General features: G+C 40.3%; 1 protein-coding gene across 1 annotated transcript in view; it reads right to left on the reverse strand.

Annotated features, from left to right (window-relative positions):
- The window catches only part of LOC126236653 (ionotropic receptor 25a), a 485,919-nt gene that overhangs the window by 52,360 nt on the left and 408,108 nt on the right, over positions 1-25,451 (reverse strand). Inside the window, exon 16 of the mRNA XM_049946121.1 lies at positions 6,104-6,234. Coding sequence (XP_049802078.1) covers positions 6,104-6,234 — 131 coding nt within the window. The remainder of the gene's footprint in view (positions 1-6,103; positions 6,235-25,451) is intronic.

Below are 25,451 nucleotides of genomic sequence, written 5' to 3' on the forward strand. Positions count from 1 at the left end.
ATCACGGGTAAATTAGGTGGTAGACTTCAGTTTATTGGTTATTCAATTTATTGGTAGAATACTGGGGAAGTGCAATCAGTCTACTGAAGAGATTGCTTACAAATCACTTGTGCGACCCATTCTAGAATATTGCTCAAGTGTGTGGGACCCATAACAGATAGGAATTAGAGGGGATATTGAATGTATACAGAAAATGGCAGCATGAATGGTCACAGGTTTGTTTAATCCATGGGAGAGTGTCACAGTGATAATGAAGGAACTGAAATGACAGACTCTTTAAGACAAGCATAAACTATTCAAGGACAGGATTTAAATGACTACTCTAGGAGTACACTAAAACCTCCTACATATCATTCACAAAGGGATCATGAGGATAAGATTAGAATAATTACTGCATGCACAAAGGTATTCAAACAATCATTCTTTCCACACTCCATATGTGAATGGAATAGGAAGAAACCCTAATAATTGGTACAATGGGACATACCCCCTTCCATGCACCTCACAGTGCTTTGCAGAGTACAGATGTAGATGTAGATGTAGATGTAGACTAATATCACAGTCAAGAAATGCCCCATGTAGATGGGAATGTGAAACTATTAGTGACAAATTGTAGGAGTGTTAAAACAGTGTTAAGATTTCAAGTATCATTAATAAACTGTGGGGACTCATATGACATTTGGAACCAACAGATGTTTAAGGCCATAATTTGATAGTAGCAAGATCTCCAGAAAAACTGAAGTGTTTGTCAAAAGGACAAACTCCACAGAATGTGGTGTGACAAACAGATAAGAAACTAGGTTTGTATAAGTAATGGGATGGGCATGAATAACAATCACATATGACGTAAAAGTTGCAGTTGGATTCTGCTATCAGCCACAAACTTGACTCGAGATGTGACAGATCAAATAACAGAAATAAATCCATCACTTAGTACATATACAGGGTGTCTCACCTAACTCTGCCACCTCAAATATCTCTGGAACAACAATAGATATTCAAAAACGGTTTTCACCAGCATGAACATACGGAAGGGCTTAGGAAACCAAATACTATATGAACTTTTAAAACGTAAACAAATACTATTTTCAACAAAAACATGTGTATTTTTAAATGGATACCCCTTATTATTTCATCTGAAATCAATAGCATGAAAAATCACAAAAATAATGGCATTGGTTGCATCACAATACGTCAATTATATCCCAAGAAGTTGTGAAGCGAAATTGATGCTTGAAATAAATGGAGCGCACAGGTAACGTACTATGTCAGTAGAGTGTTAATGTATGGAGTGGTAGTGTATGACAACACATCACTGGCCCATAATTCATTTATGGCACTCTTAAAGGGGGATAGTTTAGCCCCTTCTTGAGCTGTGCCTTAATTGAACTGGTCCACCTCTTATAATGTGTCAAATAATGTGGTATCAGAATGATGAATGTCCTGCACATGTTTATTGTGAAATGACAACTAGAGGTGCAAATAGTGGTAACACACTTGGTTTCACGTTTCTAAACCTCATAAGTTCTGAAATGTGTGGCTTGTAAAGGATAGCAATAGCGTCACAGTTTCTAACATAATGTATCACATGTAATACTGTGCTCAGAACAGGGGTTGCCTGCACTGGCACCGGTATCCTGCAGTAAACATACAAATATTACCATGACACACTCTACCTTCAGTGAACAAGAGTCTCCTGATCTGGTCTGCTGAACTGCTCTCATAATGTAACGTAATTCACATATGTTGCCACATTAAAACCTGTTTTCTTGTGGCTTGTTACATTTGCCATCATCTAGTCAATATGCTGGCCTTCAATAATAAAACAGAAGTAGATTTTATTTTAATTTATGGCGAATGTCACAGAAATGCAACTGCAGCTGTGACACTGTATGCTGAATGCTATCCAGATCGGCGGTGTCAGTCAAACCATTGGCAACATCTGCAAGACACTCACAGAAAAAGGAAGCTGGGCTCCCACAAAACGTCGACATACAATGCCAGTGACTGGCAATGGAAACAAAATTTCTTTTCTGGCTGCTGTAGTGCACAATCCTCAGGTGGGTGTACGAGAAATTGCACGAGGTGTAGGAATCAGCCACAGTAGTGTGTGCAGAATCTTGCATCAGCATTGGTTTCATCTGTACTATATCTCACTGCACCAAAAACTGTACAGGAATGACTTTGAATCCCCCATTGCATTCTGTCATTTTGCCCTTCAGTAGTTGTAAGGTAATCCAGTATTCCTAAGCAATATGTTTTTATGGACGAGGCTTCATTTACAAATCATGGTAATGTGAATCTGCAGAACATGCACTACTGGTCTGTGCAAAATCAACACTGGATTCGCCAAGTCATTCATCAACGACAGTGGAGTGTCAATGTTTGGTGCGGTATAGTTGATAACTTTATTGTAGGTCCCTATTTTTACCATGGAACATTGAACGGACAGCAATATGCATCATATCTTCAATGCACACTAGCACTCCTCATGGAGGATCTAGGATTGGAAACTCATCTATCAATGTTGTTCCAACATGATGGATGTCCTGCACACAATGCAAAAGTTGCCAGAGATGTTCTAGATGTGACTTTTACAGATAGATGGATGGGGTGGGGAGGTACTGTGCGATGTCCAGCATGATCCCACCGTTAGACTTCTTTCTCTGGGGTGCAGTGAGAGACAGAGTATATCAAGATCCCCCAATGACATTAGAGGATATGCAACATCGTATTACTGTGGCATGTGTGGCAATATCTGTAGAAACTCTAAAATCTGTGCAGCACTCTCTCATTACCCATCTGCAAACATGTATTGATGCAAATGGAGAACACTTTGAACATATGTTGACGTGACACAATTTCATCTGTCAAGATGTGGGTGTATTTTCTATGCTGGATGTAATACACAACAATACAGTTTCTGTGGGTGACAGGGCACTAGTAAATGTGTTTAGCAAAGTGAGTTTAAGTGTGTTATCTCTAATTGTAGCTCTAGTTGTCATTTCGCTAAAATAAACATACATTTACAATTTGAAAAATGTAACTTTGCATTGGAAATGTTATTGTTTATTTTTTGTGGATTGTGCATACCTTCCCATTGTGTGAGTCCCAGACACAGGCAGCGTGAGGTGTACGCTTGAGTCTCAGGACGTGCACTAGCTGTGCACTTCATTTATTTCAAGCATCAACTTTGCTTCGCAATTTCTTGGGATGTAACTGACGTATTGTGATGCAACCAACACCATTATTTTTATGATTTTTCATGCTGTTGATTACATATGAAATAACAGAGGGTGTCTATTTAAAAATGCACAGGTTTGTGTTGAAAATAGAATTTTTTTACGTTTTAAAATTTTGCAAAGTATTTGGTTTTCTAAGTCCCTGCTGTATGTTCATTCTGGTGAAAACAGTTTTTGAATATCTATTGTTGTTCCAGAGATATTTGAGGTGGCAGAGTTAGGTGAGACAGCCTGTATATCCAAGCACAAAACACTTAGAGTCATGGACAAAAGAAAAGCTGGAGTTCAAATAACTTATGAGAATGGAGCCAGGTAATGTTGTTTGATAATTTCCAATATCTTGAGAGGTGCACACCCTGCCAGCTTCAAGGCACAAATGCATCAGGAAAACTCCATCCAAGAAAATTTAAAATATCAGTATGCACAGCATATGCAGGAAGATAACACATGCAGAGAGTAATAAATGCTACTGCCATTACTCAACAAAAGAGATGCTCAATGTCAGAAGTTAATGATGGTGAATAATAATAACCAGTGGATGATGTAGCATTAACCCTGTACCTCTGCTTTATAATGAGGTAGAGAACAGAACTCCACACCAAATTTAAGCAAAAATCTCCATCTCTATATATAAAGCAACTTTCTAATTTAGTCTCTACAGATCCCTCAATAACACTATCTCACTAGTTGGAACTGTATGCCACAATCTCCATGTTGTTACATTCCATAGGATGACTGGTGCCAAGGCAATGCTCTGAAACAGCAGATTTGCTCTACTGTGGTAAGCTCGTGTGACATAGCAGCAGCGCGGTTCCAGACTGAAACGCCTAGAACCGCTCGGCCACAGTGGCCGGCCTGAATTTTGTCTACATAACTTTCTTACTTGTATAATTAACTCTCTAATTAATAACTGCTTATAATTTACCATGATTTGCAATATGGTGCTCCTATGTTTTTATATGAAAATATGTGCACCAATAACCACAAGACTAATAAATATTAATGTTTAGTCGGCACTATAAACCAAAGTATGAAGAAAGAAAAAAGTTGTGCTTTCTCAGAAAACTGCATAGACAGGTAGGCCTGCATTCTACCCAAGAAGAAAGTGTTACATGAAACAATGTATATTCATTACAAACTGAGGTTGTGGATGATCAGTGTCTCCATGATCCACAAATACTTCAATATACTAAATAATTGATTTTAAGTTTACACGACATAGAATGGATAATGTTCTCAGTAATAAAACCATTTAAAGTATTTAAGTGAATATATATGTGTTTGTGAAGCTATTTTATGGGACATTACTACTGGAAGTGCTTTGAGAGTTATATAGGCCTATCAAAGCATAATTAATATTCACTCAAGTACATAAAGTCAAAATAATAATTAATGTTGACACTCAAGAATTGATAAACTGCTATCTGTGGTCATCCAGAATTATGATTGTGTGAAATTGATCTTGAATTTTTTAAGTTGAAATGATAACCACTAGACAGTATTTTATAGTGAGGAGATATACTTGTTCACTTTATCAGTGGGTGTGCTGACTGATACCCCACACTTAGGAATTATCTTTGGTTGTATAACATTATGACAGGCTGATATTATTATCATAAAATTCACAGTTTTTGAAAGGACAGGTCTATACTTTGCCCATCACTGAAAAGTGATGGGATTTACCCATTAGAAAGAGCTCAAACCGAATTTAAGACTTAAAATCATAACTTTATTTTACATGGACACTGATACTGCACATGCAGAGACTCAGTGCAAACAGATACATGGCAGGGTTTGAATATTTTGGTTAGCATAGGAACCAAATCAACTGTGCTTATTAATAGCTGCTTGTTATGTGATCAAGCTGAATAAACTTCTCTACGAAGGACGTGAATTAGTGCCTACAATTTGACTGCTGGCTTGGAAAGATTCTGCTTTAATATATACATTTAATTCTTTGGAGGTTGATTATGTGCAATCCTCAGAAACATGTAATGAAATTCAATCTAGAATTGGTGATAAGTAAGACTCACACCTTCAAATAATTAAATATGTGACTGCCTCAAAATAGAGGGTCACTGATTTATTACATCACTCAATAAAAAATTTTATTGCAGCTCTTGGTAGTAAATAATGACTTTCTTCAAATATTTATGAGCTTTGGGGAACCAGAGCATCAGTTTCTTAAAATGCAGTTGGCAAGGAGGGGAGTATTTCTGGCCTTCTTACAAATGTTAATCTACTATCTTCCGATTTCAAGTCATGGAAGCAGAAATTAGCTGAGGAAGATGGGGCAGACGATTGGTACCTTTCTATCTGCCATAGAGGTAAATACTATGCTGTGAATCAACCAATAATGAGAAGCTCCCCCTGGTTTCAAAATGTTCATGTGAGCAGGAAGCTGATTACTACCTTGGCACAAGTGTATACCAACCGCAGTTTGACTCCTTCCCATATGCATTAAATAGGCATCAAGAATAAGCCTTTCTGTGACTGTTAGAAGAAAGAAGGAGATCTAAATCAAATGTTGTTTTTCTGAAGTTTTTCAAAAATACGACAACACTGTTTACTGCAAAATGTTGTGAAACTAAAGGTTCCCTTTCCAACAAGTGCTCCTGTTTTATGTATCATGAAGATCATCTTCTAGCTGTAAGTATTGAATGTATGTGGAAATTGTAAAATAATTTAAAATCATGTTCAGACTATTTATATTGTAATTTCTCTGTGTATATTATTTTAAATTTGTACCAAGCTGTTGGCACTATGGTTTAATCAAGCCAAGGAAAAAAAATTAAGTGTTTAAAAGATTTACTACGTTTAAAAACTATTCACAGTTCCATGGAGAAAGTATCACAACTTACCAATATTTTGTATACTAATCCCATCAGATTGATCATCCTGTTTCTCACAGTCATTCCTCTTTTCTGGATTCTGATTCCACCATTGTTCCTTCAGTTTCTCAAGCTTTCTCTTGTTTAGCAGTTGCAAAATGCTGGAGAAACAATATAGGTGCATTTCCATTACACAATGACATATTATTACAATGTTCAGTATTCCTTTATGCTAAAACTGAATAAACACAAAGAAGCAGGACTGCATGACTAAGAGAAAAGAAATTATCATGGATAGTGTGTTATATCCTAGCCAGTAATGCCACCCGAGCCCGCTGCCAAAAGGTTGGCAGCATCAAAGTCCGGACGCCGTCCGCATAAGCAGCGCCAGCGAGACAGGAAATCGCCGCAAGTCTGCGCGCGCCACCGCTGGCTTCTGGCTTCTTAAGCACTGGAGTCGCGAGCGCTAGGACAGTTCTGTATTCGCCGCTCAGTTGTATACTCGCCACCGAATTGTGTACTTGCTAGTCAGTTGTGTGTTCATCGCAGCAGAGTTGTTGTTTGTCGTCAGCCGACGCTGACCTAGCCGCTCCGACTCGAACTAGACAAATTTCTGTAGACACGGAGTTCACTACTGTGTTCCTGTATCTTCGTTAATAAAGATAAGTACCGACTTTTATTTAATCAGAGTGTTTGGGTTTTCATCTTTCTGTTCACTGTTCCAGCGGACCGGTCGGCCCGCTATTAAAAGTGTGGCGGTGACTTCGTAAGCCGTTTCTACAGCGAATTGTTTGTCGCTACGAACGCCACCACAAAACTGGCGACGAGGGCTTCCGAACTCATGTGCAGGGCTGGTTCAACTTGTTTCTGGTTATACTAATTATAGCAATAAAATTTTGGGGGCTGGTTTAATTTGTGTTCACTATGTCTGCCGAATTACAACAGTTGATCTTGTTACAGAGTCAGCAAATACAAAGTCTGGTGGAAGCAATCGACAAACAAGCGGCTAATCCTCCAACACAACAGGAACAAGCACAGGCAGCACCACCTTTCCATGCTTTTGATGCATCAAGAGAAGAATGGCGAGAATATTTCGCGCAGTTGCAGGCGCACATGACAGTCTACAAAATCATGGGTACTGAGCGGCAGCTTTATTTAATTTCCACTGCAGGCGTGGAAGTCTATCGACTACTTTGTAAGTTGTTCCCGGAATCCAAGCCAGAAGCTTTAGACTATGACGTTGTTGTTAACAAGCTTGCTGAGTATTTCGAGTCGCGAGTTCATGTGGCAGCAGCCAGATTCAAGTTCTTCAGATTAAAGAAACTGCCACATCAATCTAATAAACAGTGGTTAACAGATTTATGGGGCCTCACCCGTCAGTGCCAATTTAATTGTGTGTGTGGAGCTTCCTACAGTGATGTCATGTTACGAGACGCTATTACTCAAAACATTGCAGATTCTCGTATTCGTGCTGCTATCTTAAAGTTGCCTGACCCGTCATTAGAGACTGTGATGAACATCATTGAAGCCCAAGATACTTTTGACTATGCTGAGTGTGAGTTAGATCAGCCATGTATTTCTCAAATTGCCTGTGCTAAGCAAGTTATGTCACGCCCGCAGCCCCACCGGCAGAGTTAGACTGTAAACACTAGCCGGCCGCGTCATGTTAAACACATTCGTCAGCCGTGTGTGCAAAATGATAGAGTTAAGTCTTGCCCTAAGTGTGTTCTTGCTCATCCTCGTGAACGTTGCCCGTTAAGAAACGCGGTTTGTCACTTTTGTCAAAGGAAAGGACACATCCAGACTGTTTGTTTGCGTAAATGCAAGAACAATTCTAGTGCAGCCCAGCCCATGGATATTCATGTTCTTCAAAGCCAGCCCGCCCAGAAGGTCGCGTTTAAAGACTCTTCCATGGTTCGTGTGGGTAATAAACTTGTTCGCAATAAGCCACCCACCCAGCCCTCTGCTATGCGACCCAAGCGTAATTCACACACTGTAAAAAGTAATGTACAGACTGCAAGTGAAGCGGGAGTTGTTGTTCCACCTGCCCAACCCACGAGTTGTCGTAAGCAGCGAACACGCGCTAAACGCGCTGATTTTGTGTCTTCCGCCTCCACTGCACCGATCCAGAGACAGTGTAATAAACTATTTGTGAAGCTACGCATCCAGGATAAGACCTTCAATTTTCAATTAGACACTGGTGCGTCTGTGACTCTTATAAATAGTGCTACGCCTGCGGCCAGACCCCTCCCCCGCCGTCGACGCTCGCCACGTCATTATTCAACGACGGTGCGGCGATTTGGGGGGGAGGAGTGTTATATCCTAGCCAGTAATGCCACCCGAGCCCGCTGCCAAAAGGTTGGCAGCATCAAAGTCCGGACGCCGTCCACATAAGCAGCGCCAGCGAGACAGGAAATCGCCGCAAGTCTGCGCGCGCCACCGCTGGCTTCTGGCTTCTTAAGCGCTGGAGTCGCGAGCGCTAGGACAGTTCTGTATTCGCTGCTCAGTTGTATACTCGCCACCGAATTGTGTACTTGCTAGTCAGTTGTGTGTTCATCGCAGCAGAGTTGTTGTTTGTCGTCAGCCGACGCTGACCTAGCGGCTCCGACTCGAACTAGACAGATTTCTGTAGACACGGAGTTCACTACTGTGTTCCTGTATCTTCGTTAATAAAGATAAGTACCGACTTTTATTTAATCAGAGTGTTTGGGTTTTCATCTTTCTGTTCACTGTTCCAGCGGACTGGTCGGCCCGCTATTAAAAGTGTGGCGGTGACTTCGTAAGCCGTTTCTACAGCGAATTGTTTGTCGCTACGAACGCCGCCACAAAATAGTGCATAATCAAACACAGAAAAAAGAAACTTATTTAAAATCAGAAGAAAAAAAAATCTATGTTAAAATGGCTGACTTAGTGAAAGACAAGTGTAATTTGTCTTTTGCAATTTATATTCCTGACAAATTTGCTTTGCTTGTGTGTGTGGCATGGTTGGGAGTGAGGGTGAGGGTGGGGAGGTGGGGTAACATAATTATAGGAAAGATGGTAGACAGAGTGGAAGCAAATGAAATGAAATGGAAAAGCAAGGAAATGAAATAACAAGAAAGGAGGACAAGACCAGAAAAACTATGACAAACTGAAGCCAGGTACATGGTAGAACCAAACACAATTTATACAGCAAATTCCAACCCTGAGGAAGCTGCAGAGGGGAGGAGAATCTAGATAGCATATGTAGTAGAACAGGAATTAGGGCCATGATTTTCTTGCAACAGAGTAGTATTTGTTTCCAGTATATAACCTCTGGCTACGTCCTTTCATTATTATTAACAATTTTTTTGTTGTCATGCCACTATGAAAGGCTGGCCAGAGGCTGCATTTAAATCAATATATGAGATTTGCTTTGCAGGCAGCGCTTCCTGTAATGATATCTGTTTTGTATATATAAAGCAGAGTGTATATGTGTGTCCTGGATCTCCTTCCAAACTGATGGAGCAATTTCAACCAAATTTGACATGGAAACAGCAGGCCTCACGGGTATCAGCACTGTGGGGTTTGTAATGTCCTAGGTCCAATGGGAGTGCAGATAGGGTAATAACGTCTTTCTCTCACCTCCTGGTGTATAGGCTGCCCTGCATAACAGGCACTTTATTTCAGAACAGTCTTTGCATGTCAAACCAACCTGCTTTGCAGGGTTGCCTGCATGTTGGGGGCAAGAAATGGTTTGCAGGACTTCAACATGTAGGCCGCCTTGTATGACAGGCACTCTGGCCTGCTTCATCGATCTGCTTTGTATGCCGGCCTGTACATAAAGCACAAATAAATGATTTTCCAACCCATGATGTGTAGCCTGCTCTGTATGACAGGCATGTTGGAGTAGTATCAGCCTGCTTTATTGAACTGTACTGCATGGACTCTAAATGCTCATGAGAATGGTGGGGAGCAGATTGTGATGGATAGAGGAGAGGATGGACAGAGTGAGGGGGATGAGGAAATGGACAGAGAGGCAAGGAGGGGGCTATGCATGAGGCAGGTTTAAGGTGTAGAGGGCCAATGGGCAAGTGGAAAATAGGGGGAGGCGGAGATGAAAAGAAAGAGAGGGAAGAGGGGAGGAAATGGACAAAGAGAGAGGAAGGAGGAGATGAAGAGACAGAATGGTGAGGAGGAGATAGAGAGGTAGAGGTGGGAGGATGAGGTAGACAGGTAAAGGGAGGAAGAGATGGTCACAGAGAGGGGGAAGAAGAAGTGTGTTCAATACATACGTAAGTCAAATGCATATGCAGGCAATGTTGCAGGGAAAAGATCAGCATGTGGAAGTTGGTGAGTCCATAGAGCAAGTCTTAAAGGATGTGGTTGAGAGGATAAGAACAATAAGGCAAAGGGAATGGGTTCATAAGAATTATAGAATCTGACCAAAAAACTGCAATGAATTTTTTGGCTCATTTGCATATTGTGTGTGTGTGTGTGTGTGTGTGTGTGTGTGTGTGTGTGTGTGTGTGTGCTTGCATGCAAAAGAGAGAGAAGGGAGGGGGAGGAGGGAATGATGAAATATGCTTGATTTTATGGAAAAAGTATTAGATATGGAGAACCTCATTTCAGGTCATGGTTTTAGTAAACCAAGCTCTGGTGAAAAAGTTGTTAATGCAACTGGTGATATTCCAGCAGATATGTAGATGATATGGAAGCATACAGGGTGAGAAACTTGGTGAAGAGGGGTGCCACCTCTAGCAGCAATAATGGCTCTAATCCACCTGGGCCTCAAGCTCGACTGAGCTTGCTTGACAGACATGAGGAATATTTTTCCGAGTTAATCAATGATAGTGACTGGCAAGTGATGACAGCCTAGTCTCTCAGCAACCCATAACCAAAAGCTTCCAGTGGTTGAGAAATTCGAAGCATGTGCTGAACTAGGTCAAGACCAACATTAGCAAAAAACAGTGCTTTTTGGTATTTTGTTGAATGGTAACATCATAGAGACCTCAAAAATAGGGCACAGCCACTGACTCAATACATCGGCAGTGTAATGGCTGTTTTCTAAATTACTGACACTGCAAATCAGATGTGACGGTGGTGTGTACCTAATGGCATGCTCTGTACCACCACACCTGGTACCAGGGCTGTATGATGATGATGATGAACACCAATTGATAACTTTTGTTCTTCAAGGAGCTTTCACACACAGATACACTCATCATAATCTTGTATACAATCCTGGGACTCATCTGAAAAGATGACGTGATGCCACTCCTTTGTCCAACATTGTTATTGAACACATCACTGTCAGTGTAACTCCTGCTGCTGTGTCGAGGTAAGCCACAACAATGCTCATGATGCTGATAGTCTGTGGTTCTCTAGAGATCTTCACATTGTCTGTGCAGATACTGTGTTGCTGCAGAGAAGTCCATTTCCTGACATAATATATGTGAGGTGGCATTATGATCTTGCCCAGTCAGATGAAATGTAAGTTGTTTTTTGCAGTTGTTAGCCATATGGATCATTGGAGATCATTCATGGCATTGAATACGGACTTCCTAAACCCACTGATTCCATACTTACATGACAATCATGAGATCCTGATCAACATAAGCAGCAGTATCACAGAATGATAAACTGCAGCCTTGATGTGCAATGATCCTGCAACTGTTAAACCCTGACACATGCTGGTAGATATCTGTCCTTATATGAGCCATAACATGATCTTCTCACAGACATACAACACACAAATGTGATTTATGAACGATAAAAATTCTGCAAAATCTGTATTTATGCACAGCATGTAGACGGCATTACTGCTATCTTTGTGTGGTTGCGCAGAAAAGCAAATCATTTGCGTACCCAGATATACTGTGTTGCTAATACGTAGTATACTTCTTGCTGATTTGACATTCCCTTTGTGTCACATTCATGGTGTTGCAACTTCAATGGCCAGTAGCATGTTCTCATGGCTACAACATACTGCACGGTTTTATGATACCTCATTTTAGTGAAGGATGATTTACAGGAATAAATGAAAACTTCCTGACACAAAAAACCTCTAAAAAGAGTTTTGGCCTTTTACATTTTACATAAGTAGTAACATTTTGATCCAAGTGTTAATATTAATAATAATAATAAAAAGAAAGTTAACAGCAGTTATCTTTTCTAGAACAAGGTACTATCATTATTGCTGGGTACAAGTCTCTTCTGTTAGGCTTCACCTCTTCCAATCCTAAATGTCCACATCCACACCTCAAACCAGCTAGTGAAGTTATAATTGCTTATTATATAAAACATGGAAACCAACCCATCTTCAACTAGCCTAACATTTTTAAAGAATACAGTTGTTGTTGTTGTTGTTGTTGTTGTGGTCTTCAGTACTGAGACTGGTCTGATGCAGCTCTCCATGCTACTCTATCCTGTGCAAGCTTCTTCATCTCCCAGTACCTACTGCAACCTACATCCTTCTGAATCTGCTTAGTGTATTCATCTCTTGGTCTCCCTCTACGATTTTTACCCTCCACGCTGCCCTCCAATGCTAAATTTGTGATCCCTTGATGCCTCAAAACATGTCCTACCAACCGATCCCTTCTTCTAGTCAAGTTGTGCCACAAACTTTTCTTCTCCCCAATCCTATTCAATACCTCCTCATTAGTTACGTGATCTACCCACCTTATCTTCAGCATTCTTCTGTAGCACCACATTTCGAAAGCTTCTATTCTCTTCTTGTCCAAACTGGTTATCGTCCATGTTTCACTTCCATCCATGGCTACACTCCATACAAATACTTTCAGAAACGACTTCCTGACACTTAAATCTATACTCGATGTTAACAAATTTCTCTTCTTCAGAAACGATTTCCTTGCCATTGCCAGTCTACATTATATATCCTCTCTACTTCGACCATCATCAGTTATTTTACTCCCTAAATAGCAAAATTCCTTTACTACTTTAAGTGTCTCATTTCCTAATCTAATCCCCTCAGCATCACCCGATTTAATTTGACTACATTCCATTATCCTCGTTTTGCTTTTGTTGATGTTCATCTTATATACTCCTTTCAAGACACTGTCCATTCCGTTCAACTGCTCTTCCAAGCCCTTTGCTGTCTCTGACACAATTACAATGTCATCGGCGAACCTCAAAGTTTTTACTTCTTCTCCATGAATTTTAATACCTACTCCGAATATTTTCTTTTGTTTCCTTTACTGCTTGCTCAATATACAGATTGAATAACATCGGGGAGAGGCTAAAACCCTGTCTCACTCTTTTCCCAACCACTGCTTCCCTTTCATGCCTCTCGACTCTTATAACTGCCATCTGGTTTCTGTACAAATTGTAAATAGCCTTTCGCTCCCTGTATTTTACCCCTGCCACCTTCAGAATTTGAAAGAGAGTATTCCAGTCAACATTGTCAAAAGCTTTCTCTAAGTCTACAAATGCTAGAAACGTAGGTTTGCCTTTTCTTAATCTTTCTTCTAAGATAAGTCGTAAGGTTAGTATTGCCTCACGTGTTCCAACATTTCTACGGAATCCAAACTGATCTTCCCCGAGGTCCGCTTCTACCAGTTTTTCCAGTCGTCTGTAAAGAATTCGCGTTAGTATTTTGCAGCTGTGACTTATTAAACTGATAGTTCGGTAATTTTCACCTCTGTCAACACCTGCTTTCTTTGGGATTGGAATTATTATATTCTTCTTGAAGTCTGTGGGTATTTCGCCTGTCTCATACATCTTGCTCACCAGATGGTAGAGTTTTGTCATGACTGGCTCTCCCAAGGCCATCAGTAGTTCTAATGGAATGTTGTCTACTCCCGGGGCCTTGTTTCGACTCAGGTCTTTCAGTGCTCTGTCAAACTCTTCACGCAGTATCTCATCTCCCATTTCATCTTCATCTACATCCTCTTCCATTTCCATAATATTGTCCTCAAGTACATCGCCCTTGTATAAACTCTCTATATACTCCTTCCACCTTTCTGCCTTCCCTTCTTTGCTTAGAACTGGGTTGCCATCTGAGCTCTTGATATTCATACAAGTGGTTCTCTTCTCTCCAAAGGTCTCTTTAATTTTCCTGTAGGCAGTATCTATCTTACCCCTAGTGAGACAAGCCTCTACATCCTTACATTTATCCTCTAGCCATCCCTGCTTAGCCATTTTGCACTTCCTGTCGATCTCATTTTTGAGACGTTTGTATTCCTTTTTGCCTGCTTCATTTACTGCATTTTTATATTTTCTCCTTTCATCAATTAAATTCAATATTTCTTCTGTTACCCAAGGATTTCTATTAGCCCTTGTCTTTTTACCTACTTGATCGTCTGCTGCCTTCACTACTTCAGCCCTCAGAGCTACCCATTCTTCTTCTACTGTATTTCTTTCCCCCATTCCTGTCCATTGTTCCCTTATGCTCTCCCTGAAACTCTCTACAACCTCTGGTTCTTTCAGTTTATCCAAGTCCCACCTCCTTAAATTCCCACCTTTTTGCAGTTTCTTCAGTTTCAATCTGCAGTTCATAACCAATAGATTGTGGTCAGAATCCACATCTGCCCCAGGAAATGTCTTACAATTTAAAACCTGGTTCCTAAATCTCTGTCTTACCATTATATAATCTATCTGATACCTTTTAGTATCTCCAGGATTCTTCTAGGTATACAACCTTCTTTTATGATTCTTGAACCAAGTGTTAGCTATGATTAAGTTATGCTCTGTGCAAAATTCTACAAGGCGGCTTCCTCTTTCGTTTCTTCCCCCCAATCCATATTCACCTACTATGTTTCCTTCTCTCCCTTTTCCTACTGACGAATTCCAGTCACCCATGACTATTAAATTCTCGTCTCCCTTCACTACCTGAATAATTTCTTTTATCTCGTCATACATTTCATCAATTTCTTCATCATCTGCAGAGCTAGTTGGCATATAAACTTGTATTACTGTAGTAGGCATGGGCTTTGTGTCTATCTTGGCCACAATAATGCGTTCACTATGCTGTTTGTAGTAGCTAACCCGCACTCCTATTTTTTTATTCATTATTAAACCTACTCCTGCATTACCCCTATTTGATTTTGTATTTATAACCCTGTAATCACCTGACCAAAAGTCTTGTTCCTCCTGCCACCGAACTTCACTAATTCCCACTATATCTAACTTTAACCTATCCATTTCCCTTTTTAAATTTTCTAACCTACCTGCCCGATTAAGGGATCTGACATTCCACGCTCCGATCCGTAGAACGCCAGTTTTCTTTCTCTTGATAACGACGTCCTCTTGAGTAGTCCCCGCCCGGAGATCCGAATGGGGGACTATTTTACCTCCGGAATATTTTATCCAAGAGGACGCCATCATCATTTAATCATACGGTAAAGCTGCATGTCCTCGGGAAAAAATACGACTGTAGTTTCCCCTTGCATTCAGCCGTTCGCAGTACAGCAAGGCCGTTTTGGTTAATGTTACAAGGCCAGATCAGTCAATCATCCAGACTGTTGCCCCTGCAACTACTGAAAAGGCTGCTGCCCCTCTTCAGGAACCACACGTTTGTCTGGCCTCTCAACAGATACCCCTCCGTTGTGGTTGCACCTACGGTACGGCCATCTGTATTGCTGAGACACGCAAGCCTCCCCACCAACGGGAAGGTCCATGGTTCATGGGGGAAGAGAATACAGTTACCTATTATTTTATATCATATTTTGCATAATTACACATATCAAAAAAAGTTTTGCATCACCTAGGTTCCAAGAGTTCCAGAACTTGTACAGAGAATTGGAATAGAGATCAACATAAACATCATTTCCACTCTTTTTATTGCTCATGAAAATCATACATTCCATGTTGTACCACCATATAGCGAAACCTTCAGAGGTAGTGGTCCAGAATGCTGTACACATTGGTACATCTAATACCCAGTAGCACGTCCTCTTGCATTGATGCATGCCTGTATTCGTCATGGCATACTATCCACAAGTTCATCAAGGCACTGTTGGTCCAGATTGTCCCACTCCTCAATGGCAATTTGGCATAGATCCTCAGAGTGGTTGGCGGGTTATGTCATGCATAAACAGCCCTTTTCAATCTATCACCGGCATGCTCAGTAGGGTTCATGTCTGGAGAACATGCTGGCCACTAGACAAGCAATGTTGTTATCCTGAAGGAAGTCATTCACAAGATGGGCATGATGGGCGCGTGAATTCTCACCCATGGAGATGAATGCCTCGCCAATATGCTGCCGATATGGTTGCACTATCGGTTGGAGGATGGCATTCATGTATCATACAGCCATTAAAGCACCTTCCATGACCAACAGCAGCATATTTGGTCCCACATAATGCCACCCCAAAACACCACGGAACCTCCACCTTGCTGCACTCACTGGACAGTGTGTCTAAGGCATTCAGCCTGACCAGGTTGCCTCCAAACACATCTCCGACGATTGTCTGGTTGAAGGCATATGCGACACTCATCGGTGAAGAGAACATGATGCCAATCCTGAGCAGTCCATTCGGCATGTTGTTGGGCCCATCTGTACCTTGCTGCATGGTGTCATGGTTGCAAAGATGGACCTCACCATGGATGTTGGGAGTGAAGTTGGGTATCATGCAGTCTATTGCACACAGTTTGAGTCATAACACAAAGTCCTTGTCTGCACAAAAAGCATTATTCAACATGGTGGCATTGCTGTCATGATTCCTCAGAGCCATAATCTGTAGGTAGTGGTCATCCACTGCAGTAGTAGCCCTCGGGCGGCCTCAGTGAGGCATGTCAACGACAGTTCCTGTCTCTCCATATCTCCTCCATGTCCGAACAACATCGCTTTGGTTCACTTCGAGACGCCTGGAATACTTCTCTTGTTCACACAAAGTAACAATGTATGTGATCGAACCATGGTCTTGACCATCTAGGCATGGCTGAACTACAGACAACAAGAGCCATGTACCTCCTTTCTGGTGGAATGACCGGAACTGATTGGCTGTCAGACCCCCTCCATCTAATAGGCACTGCTCATGCATGATTGTTTACATCTTTGGACGGGTTTAGTGACATCTCTGGACAGTCAAAGAGACTGTGTCTGTGATACAATATCCACAATCAACGTCAATCTTCAGGAGTTCTGGGAACCAGGGAGATGCAAAACTTTTTTTTGATATGTGTATATACAAACTTAGCTTCATGCATTAATCTATCTTACAAGGCCCATGTCCTGCAGTGGTTTGATGATGCAGGTAGCATCTAGCTCATACTTCATTAAACTATGAGCACAAGTCATGCAGTAGGTGGTATGTGGCCAAGTGCGACGATCCAAACAGGCAGTCCCGTGAGGGCAGGCATTGTTGATGGTTGTGTCTACATAGCGAATTTTTTGGAATATATAAAGACTTAGGCACAATGACTTGACATTATTGCTGGCATATTTACCTAAGATTCCTAGGCAGCTTAACTGTTTTTAAATTTCATATTTTGCCATTTTTAGATGTACTGTAGTTTTATTTTATTTACTTACTAGTCCCGCTATGTGAGAGTACTTGTGTCAAAATATTACTAGTTATATTAAACTCAAAGGGACAACACATATTATTTTTTAACTTTTTATAGATTTTTTCTGTTGGAAGGCGGTTGGGAGGGAGGGAGGTAGGGGGGGAGGGGAGGGGGAGAGAGGGATAGAGAGAGAGAGAAGCAAAGAGAAGAAAGGAAGAACAAAGAAGATAAGATTGTTCTTGTGCCAAGCATCTAGGTGCAATAGCAGATAAAAAGCAGATGAAAAATATAACTGTAAAACAGTTTTTTCATAAGACAGCGGTAACCTGCTGATTTTAAGATTAAGTATAGCAAAATTTGATGCTCTTAATGTAGTATTCAGAGGGCAGACCACCAAAGAACTTGCAGAAATCCACTACTATAAACATAGGCAGCTGTTTTCTCAGCTTTATGAAATAATTGTTAGTGATATACTACTGATTTTTAAATATTAACACAACTACAAAGATATTTATTAGAGACTAATTTATATACATGCTGTAATTACAGAAGAACGTTTACAGTGGCCATTTTTACCTGTGATTGTCTTACTAGCAATTAACATTTCTATATATAAGATGTACAATGATTTACTGAATGAATGTTGCAGTTTCTTCTGAATGAGTCACTATTGTCAACAAAATATTGTGACGTAATGTATGTACAGGGATGGCAGAATTAGAATTCTGAGACACCTGAAGAATGGAAAACTGACTCTGTAGATCAGACTGATCACATATTTCTGGGCTAGTAATAGTCCTTGTGAGTGCACACAGTTGCCTTATAATACAACATCATGTAAGACAATAGTGTGAAAGTAAACAAATCTTTGCATTTCATAGACACATTGTAGCATTAACATTAGGTGAGGAGGTCACTGATGCAGAGAAAGGAAAGAGATTCACCTATATATTTATGTTTAAATTGTATGTTAATAATGGTGATGCATTTAAATATTTATGGAGAATCAAAAAGAAATGAAAAGGAAAATTTGAGGCAGAAGGTGGGCTCATATTAAGCCTATTGGCAAAGAGAGATACGTTGGTCAATAGGTGTATGAGGAGATGATTATTGGGATACACTTTTTGAAACCACTGGCATGAAGTAGTTGCAGTTATGTGCCATGTTTTCTCAGGGGATTCACAGTCTTTGTGAATTTTGTTGAGTGACAGAAGTACCCAAGTTGACCACTCTATTTCTTCATACTTAATTTTCTGTACAATGTTACACATAAGGCATGGGATGTGTCTGATGAGTCTTAGTGTCAGAAGATAAGGTATATGGCAAAAGAGTTTTTTCCAGATTATTTGTCTTCATTTAAGCCCACTCATTTGCAAAACATTTAAATGTTTTCAATTAAATTTGCCCCGTATGAACTGTGTGTTGTGATCCATACCCCTTTAAGGAGCTTATGTAGGTCTTCCAGTGTACATATTGGTGTGCAAGGAATGTTATTGGTTATAATATCATACAGTATCATATTTTCTAACTTTTAAGCAATTTCAGTACTAAGTGAAGACTAGAGATGCAGATATATAAGGTCCAGTCACATTAAAGTGAACACCTGTCAAATGTCTTAACAAGCACCACTTGCAGCACAGATGGGCAGGAAGAGTGCCAACAGGTTCTGGAAGGTACTGACAGGGATATGGGGCCATGCTAACTCCAGTACTGTGACCAGCTCTACTAGGTTTCTCAGTTGATGATTCATAGTGCAAATAGTGCGATCGAAGTAGTCCCACAGGTTCTCAATTGGATTTAAATCTAGGGAGGTTGGTGACCAGGGGAGTGTAGTAAATTGATCCTGGTGCTCTTCAAAACAAGCATTTACACCCTGAGCTGTGTGACACATTGCATTGTCCTGTTAGTAAATGACAGTGTGCTGATGAAAAAATAAGTAGTACTTAGGGGTGGCTATGGTTCCCAAGGGAAGAAGCATACTTGAGGTGACCCATTGTGCCTATGAGAATGCCAGGATTACCCAGAGAATGTCATGGAAACACTTCCCAAACCACAATGGTACATCCTCCACTCCTGGACCCTTAATGGTGATTGTTTCAGGGCCATACACGCCAATGGCCATCTGTCTGATGGAGCAGAAAATGTGATCCATCTGGAAAGGCCATCTGTCAACACTCATCAGGCGTCAATTTATGGTATCAACATGAAAATTCAAGCCTTTGTCACCGATGAACAGCAGTCAGCATGGATGGATGAAATAGGTGCCTGCTGCACAGGTCCATAAAAAGCAACGTTTGCTGAACAGACCTTGAGGGAATGCTGTTGGTAACCCTTTGGTCAATCTGGGGAGTCAGTTGCACATCTTACACCCTTATACATCAACACAGCTATCATTCACCCCTGTCATCTAAGGCCTGTTGTGCCCACAGTGGCCTCAGTGTCAGTTTTGGATAGTGCCATTTCACCATGCATGGTATACTTTAATCACAACAGCATGCAAACAGTTTACAAACATAGCTCTTTCAGAAATGTTTCCAACCTAGGTCCAAAAACCAATAATCATGCCCTTTTGGATGTCAGGTAAATTACTCCATTTCTGCATTATGACACAACTGCCCTGCTTTCTGGTGCCCCTGGACACATATTATATACCCTCCAATACCCTCCATTGCTAGTGCTGTTACCAGCTATCTGTGAGTGGTTAGTGTACTTTGGATGTCAAATACAGGCAGTGGTCATAATAATGGAGCTGGACAGTGTAATAGTCTGAGCACAACACTATTGAGAATAGTTAAGGCCAGGGGCAATTCTAGAAGTCAGTCAAAGGGGAGGGGGGGCGCTAATGGTGGGGGGGTGGGGCAGAGCGGGTTTTGGGGAATTGAATATTGCTTAACAAATGGAGAGTTGGGGTCCTCTACCAACAAATTGGTAAAATATGGTGTTGCTTAAAGTAGGTTTTGGTAATTGTTTTGGAGTTCAGGGTGAAAAATGTGTATTAATAAAATAATAAGATGCCCATTTTAAGTTAAATGATATTTATTGGTTTGGATAGTAAACTATTTGCCACTCTTATTCTTTTGTTAAAATGTGTTTGAAATACATTGCAACCTATATTGTACATAGTGTAATGGAACTGAAATGATCGTAGGCTGCCAGTAATTTGGAGTCCCGCACGTCGAAAGTGAGCGCGCTGGTGTGAGACGGCCATCTCTTGGCGAAACCTGGAATTAGTGTGAGCTGAGGCCAGTGAGAATGAGCAAAAAGGCATCACCATGCTATCTGTCAGCCAACGCAATAAGCTCTCAGACTTAAATGTATTCTTTTTGTTTTTAATTGTAAGTTATTACTGTATAATTTAATGTTGTTAAGCACTAGTTGGTGAATCATTACAAATGGTATTAACTCCAGGGTAATAGATATAATTTGCTGAAACACTAAATGATTTTGATAAATTTGTGGAAGGGGAACCCCCCCACTCTTGGGGGGATGAGAGTAGCTAGTGGTAGCTGGAGGCACAGGGACTAAACAAAGGGAGTAGCTTGGGTAGTGTTGACGTGAGTTGACCGTTGAAAGTGTGCTCACGCAAAAGTGGTTGTGCAACAGTGAAGAGGTGAATATCGTCACTGTTTGTGGAATAAAACGTGACAACGCTACTGGGGCGGGTTTCAAGAGTTCCTGAGCCCTAATTTTATGGTGAAAGTGCAGTGGCTTATACGAGTGTAATGGCTTGTAGTTCCAGCTGCCATTGAAAGTATGAGGCATGAAAAGTTGCGTTTTCCACATACCTATCACCACCTGCACCTGCGTGTCTACCCAAGGCAAGACAGTTTATAATTGTTTAATTCTAACTTTACAGAACTGTAAAAGGAGAATACCAGTCACATTTTGATGCAAGTACAGAGGACAGAATACAGTTATGAGTAAAAATACGATGCATGTTGTTCATGGTAAAGTGTAGTAACCTCATCCTAGTATAGTGAAATCAGACCGAGGCCACCATCGCCTTTTCATTGACAATTTCTTTTATTGTAGAAAACTTTAGTCTATAAGAATGTTGAAAAGAACAACGGTCACACAAGAATTTGCTAGTCGTCATTTTATGGTTAACTTAAATTTTTCTGAGTAACTTTTCAAGCAACTTTTCTTAAATAATTCTATATTAACTGTTCCAAGAGTAATCTCCAAAATCATTACATAAAGTTGAAAGATAGAATTTTGTCAAGCTAACCTGTATAAATTTCCATGGTAGTAATTATCAAGTCAACATGCAGAAATTGAAAGAGTATTTGCTTTGTTGATTCATCTTGACTGATCAGTAATAGAAATATTCAAAATTAACTTTAAATTTAACTCAAGCCGTTTCACTTTGAAACAAGCAAAAAATTGATTTATTCTTTTGCTCCTTCAGAGCTGGTGACCATAGTTATAAGTATTTTCAGGAGGATTTGACGGTAAATCTGCTGCTCTCCTTGTGCTGGAAGGATTACCCACTGCTGATAGCAGTGATGATTGGATACTTAAGCTCACTACAAAGTTAAGTGGGTCAGGTAGGCAGTCTTACCATGTGAACTGTATGGTGCTGTAGGCTGTGGGTTGAACCCATTCAATCATCACAGCTCTTTGGGTCATAGTCTGGTTAGAAGTGTGCTTTAATCCTTAGGTAAATACTGGCGAGTAATGGTCAAAAAGTACACGCAAGTGAATTTAATAGCTTAGTAAGGTCCAAGCAGCACATAGTTAATGTTGTGCAATGGTGAGGGTAGTAGCAGAGTAAAAGTGAACTGAGAGTGTGGCAGCTGTGCTGTATTCAAATATTAACAACTTGAAGTCACTACTACCTCTTACCATTAGGACCGTGCTAATTACTGTTAATACATGTAGCAGTAAGCGCAAAAGCATGACAGCTACAAGACCATATTTGTGATATACATACGGAATGAGGAAGTGGGTCATTCTGTCAGTGGAAGGGGCAAAGCAACCGAGTCGGTTGAAAATATACCTGTTTTACTGACAGAGGGATTCGGCGGTTCAGTTGCAATAGTTATTTTAAAAAAAGATTGAATCTGTTGGAGTAATATATCTACTGATTTCTGAAGTCATTTTATGCAGTGTAATATGATACTCCATTGGAGAGGGGGGGGGGGGTGGAGAGCTGTACCCCCCCCCCCTCCTGCCACCACCCCTGGTTAAGGCCACCACAAACCTATATGCTTATTTACTAACCAAATAATATGTAAACACTTGAGTGAATTTTAAAAGGAATTTTGTCTACATTGTTTAAACAAATATTTCATCATATACAATGAAAATTACATAGATACTGCTGCAAGCTCGTACTTCAGTACATATCAGTGGAAAATAAGCATGTAAGATGTAGTGCAGTAACACTTCACCATCTTTCCTCCCCTAACATATCTCTTAGTGAGCACATAATCGACATTGGTCGGAAACAGTAAGGTGTTGAGACCACTTTCTGGGACCTGTGGAAGTGAAGTTGGTGGTGTCCACTCTGGGGGGCTGAGCAACATAACTATCCTCCAGCTCACCAGTGATGCACCGTCCCCGCTGAACCTTCTGCATGTTAAGCAGACATGATAACCACTGCACCACGGAAACTGCTATGCTCTGCACTGCATCTCAGACAGAACTTGTAGAAAGATCACCATTTTGGCATAAAGATCACTTTGTGGAAATGCACAGTGCAGGTAGTTTACATTTGTCTGCAGCAATCAACAACACCTGTCACAAGTAAGAGCTCAAGTAGTCATCAGAAATGCTCACATGCATGTCCTCAGTAGCATCACCTGCTCTTTATTTCCATATGAGATACTGTCGATATGCACATTCGTTATGGCAAAAGGTGTGAGCAAAAGCAATCACCTTGTTAGCAGCAGGGAGCATGCATCCAGAAGCTGGGAGCATATCTGCCTTTGGGGCTGTTGTCTTCTCTTCTCGGGTTTCAATATTTCTGGTTTCTTTTTCCTCATTCTAACTTCCCTCTTTTGGTAACTGATTCTATTCTTCATCATTCCACATTCAATAGCCTTCATAGTGAGACATAAGTTTAATTTCCTATAAAATTATTTTTGGAGAAGTTTACCAAAAAATTTTGATTAAGAAGCTTACAGTTACACCCACTACCTCAAACAGGAAGATGTATGTCATACATTTAGACTGCAACCAGATTTTATCCTCTAATGGACGTTATAATGCACCATGAACTAAACATGACATTTGGAACATTGACTTTCATTTGTACTTTTTATATTAGTTTCATGTTCTTATTCAAATGCACATGAAATAACTGCATATAAACAACTATATGCTACTCAAATACTTACACTGCATTCTGAATACATCTGTTAGATACATGTTTACCCACTATTATGTTTTATTGTCACAGGCTTCATGACATCCTAACATCATTTCCATGTTATAAAAGCATTCTAAGCATTCATAGCTGCAAAATTTGAGATGATATTTGGACAACCTAACATAAGTTTTAACAGGCACAACAAAAAGACTGGTATTCATTTAAGCTTTCAGCCAAAAGGCCTTCAAAGAAAACAGTCTTTTTGTTGTGCCTGTTAAAGTTTATGTTAGGTTGTCCAAAAATGATGTCAAATTTTGCAGCTATGTATACTTAGAATTCTTTTACAATGTAACATTGATGTTAGCATGTCATGTACTCTGTTCTGAATCAAATACTTTGTGCCCTCCCTAGTCTTCCTCTCATCAACATGATGTTGCTAACATCTGTAAACTGACACTAAAATATAGTTCTTGGAAAACGTGTATCTTAAGTATGTATTCAGAATGCAATATAAATCTTTGTGTAGCATATAGTTGATTGTACGCAGTTATTTCATGAGCATTTAAATAAAAACACAAAGTTATTGTATAAAGTACAAAATGAAAGTTAATGTTCAAATTTCATTTATAGTTCAAGGTGCATTATAACACCCATTAGAGGAAAAAAATCTGGTTACAGTCCAACAGTGTTACATACTACTTTCTGCCTGAGATAGTGGAGTAACTGTAAGCTTACTAACAAAGATTTTTTTGTTGTGTGTGAGCTTGTAATTCTGGTAAACTTCTCTGAAAATAACTGTTAGGAAATAAAACTCATGGAAAAAAGGTCTCACTATAAAGGCTATTGATTGTGGAAGAATGGAGGATATTATCAATGCCCAAAAGAGGAAAGTAAAAATGCGGAAAAAGAAACCAGGAATGTTGTGACCTGAGAAGAAAAGATGACAGCGCCAAAGGCAGATACCTTCCCAGACTCTGATCCCATCCTGGGGAGGCAGGGAGAGTGCATCACTTGTTGGTTAGAGGATAGTGATTTTACTCAGTCTCGCAGAGTGGACACCAGCAACTCCACCCCTACAAGTCCTGAAAAGTGGTCTCAACACCCAACCATTTCAGACCAATGTCAATTATGTGTTCACCAAGAGATATGTTTAGTGGTGGAGGGGTTGGGGGGGGGGGGGGGAGAGGGAAAGGGGGGGGGGTCAGGAGGTGAAATGTTACTGCACTACATCTTGCATGCTTATTATCCACTAATATTTATTGAAGTATGAGCTTGCAGTGGTATCTATGTAATGTTCATTGTATATGATGAAACATTTGTTTAAATGATATAGACAAAATAAATTCTTTTTAAAATTCACTGAGGTGTTTACACATTGTTTAATTAGTAAATAACCATATAAGTTTCCAGTGGCCATAACAGTTTTGAGATCACCTGGTTCTCAATAGTCCTATGCTCGGAGCACTACATGGTCCAGTCTCATTAATATGACCATTGTCTGTACTTGATGCCCAAAATGCAATAACCAGTCACAGATGGCTGGTAAAAGCACTAGCAATGGAGGGTATATAAATGTGTCTGGGGAAGCAGGAAACAGTAAAGTTGGGTCATTATGCAGAAGTGGAGTAATTTATCTGA

This window comes from Schistocerca nitens, chromosome 1, assembly GCF_023898315.1.
Source record: "Schistocerca nitens isolate TAMUIC-IGC-003100 chromosome 1, iqSchNite1.1, whole genome shotgun sequence".
Classification (NCBI taxonomy): Eukaryota; Metazoa; Arthropoda; class Insecta; order Orthoptera; family Acrididae; genus Schistocerca; species Schistocerca nitens.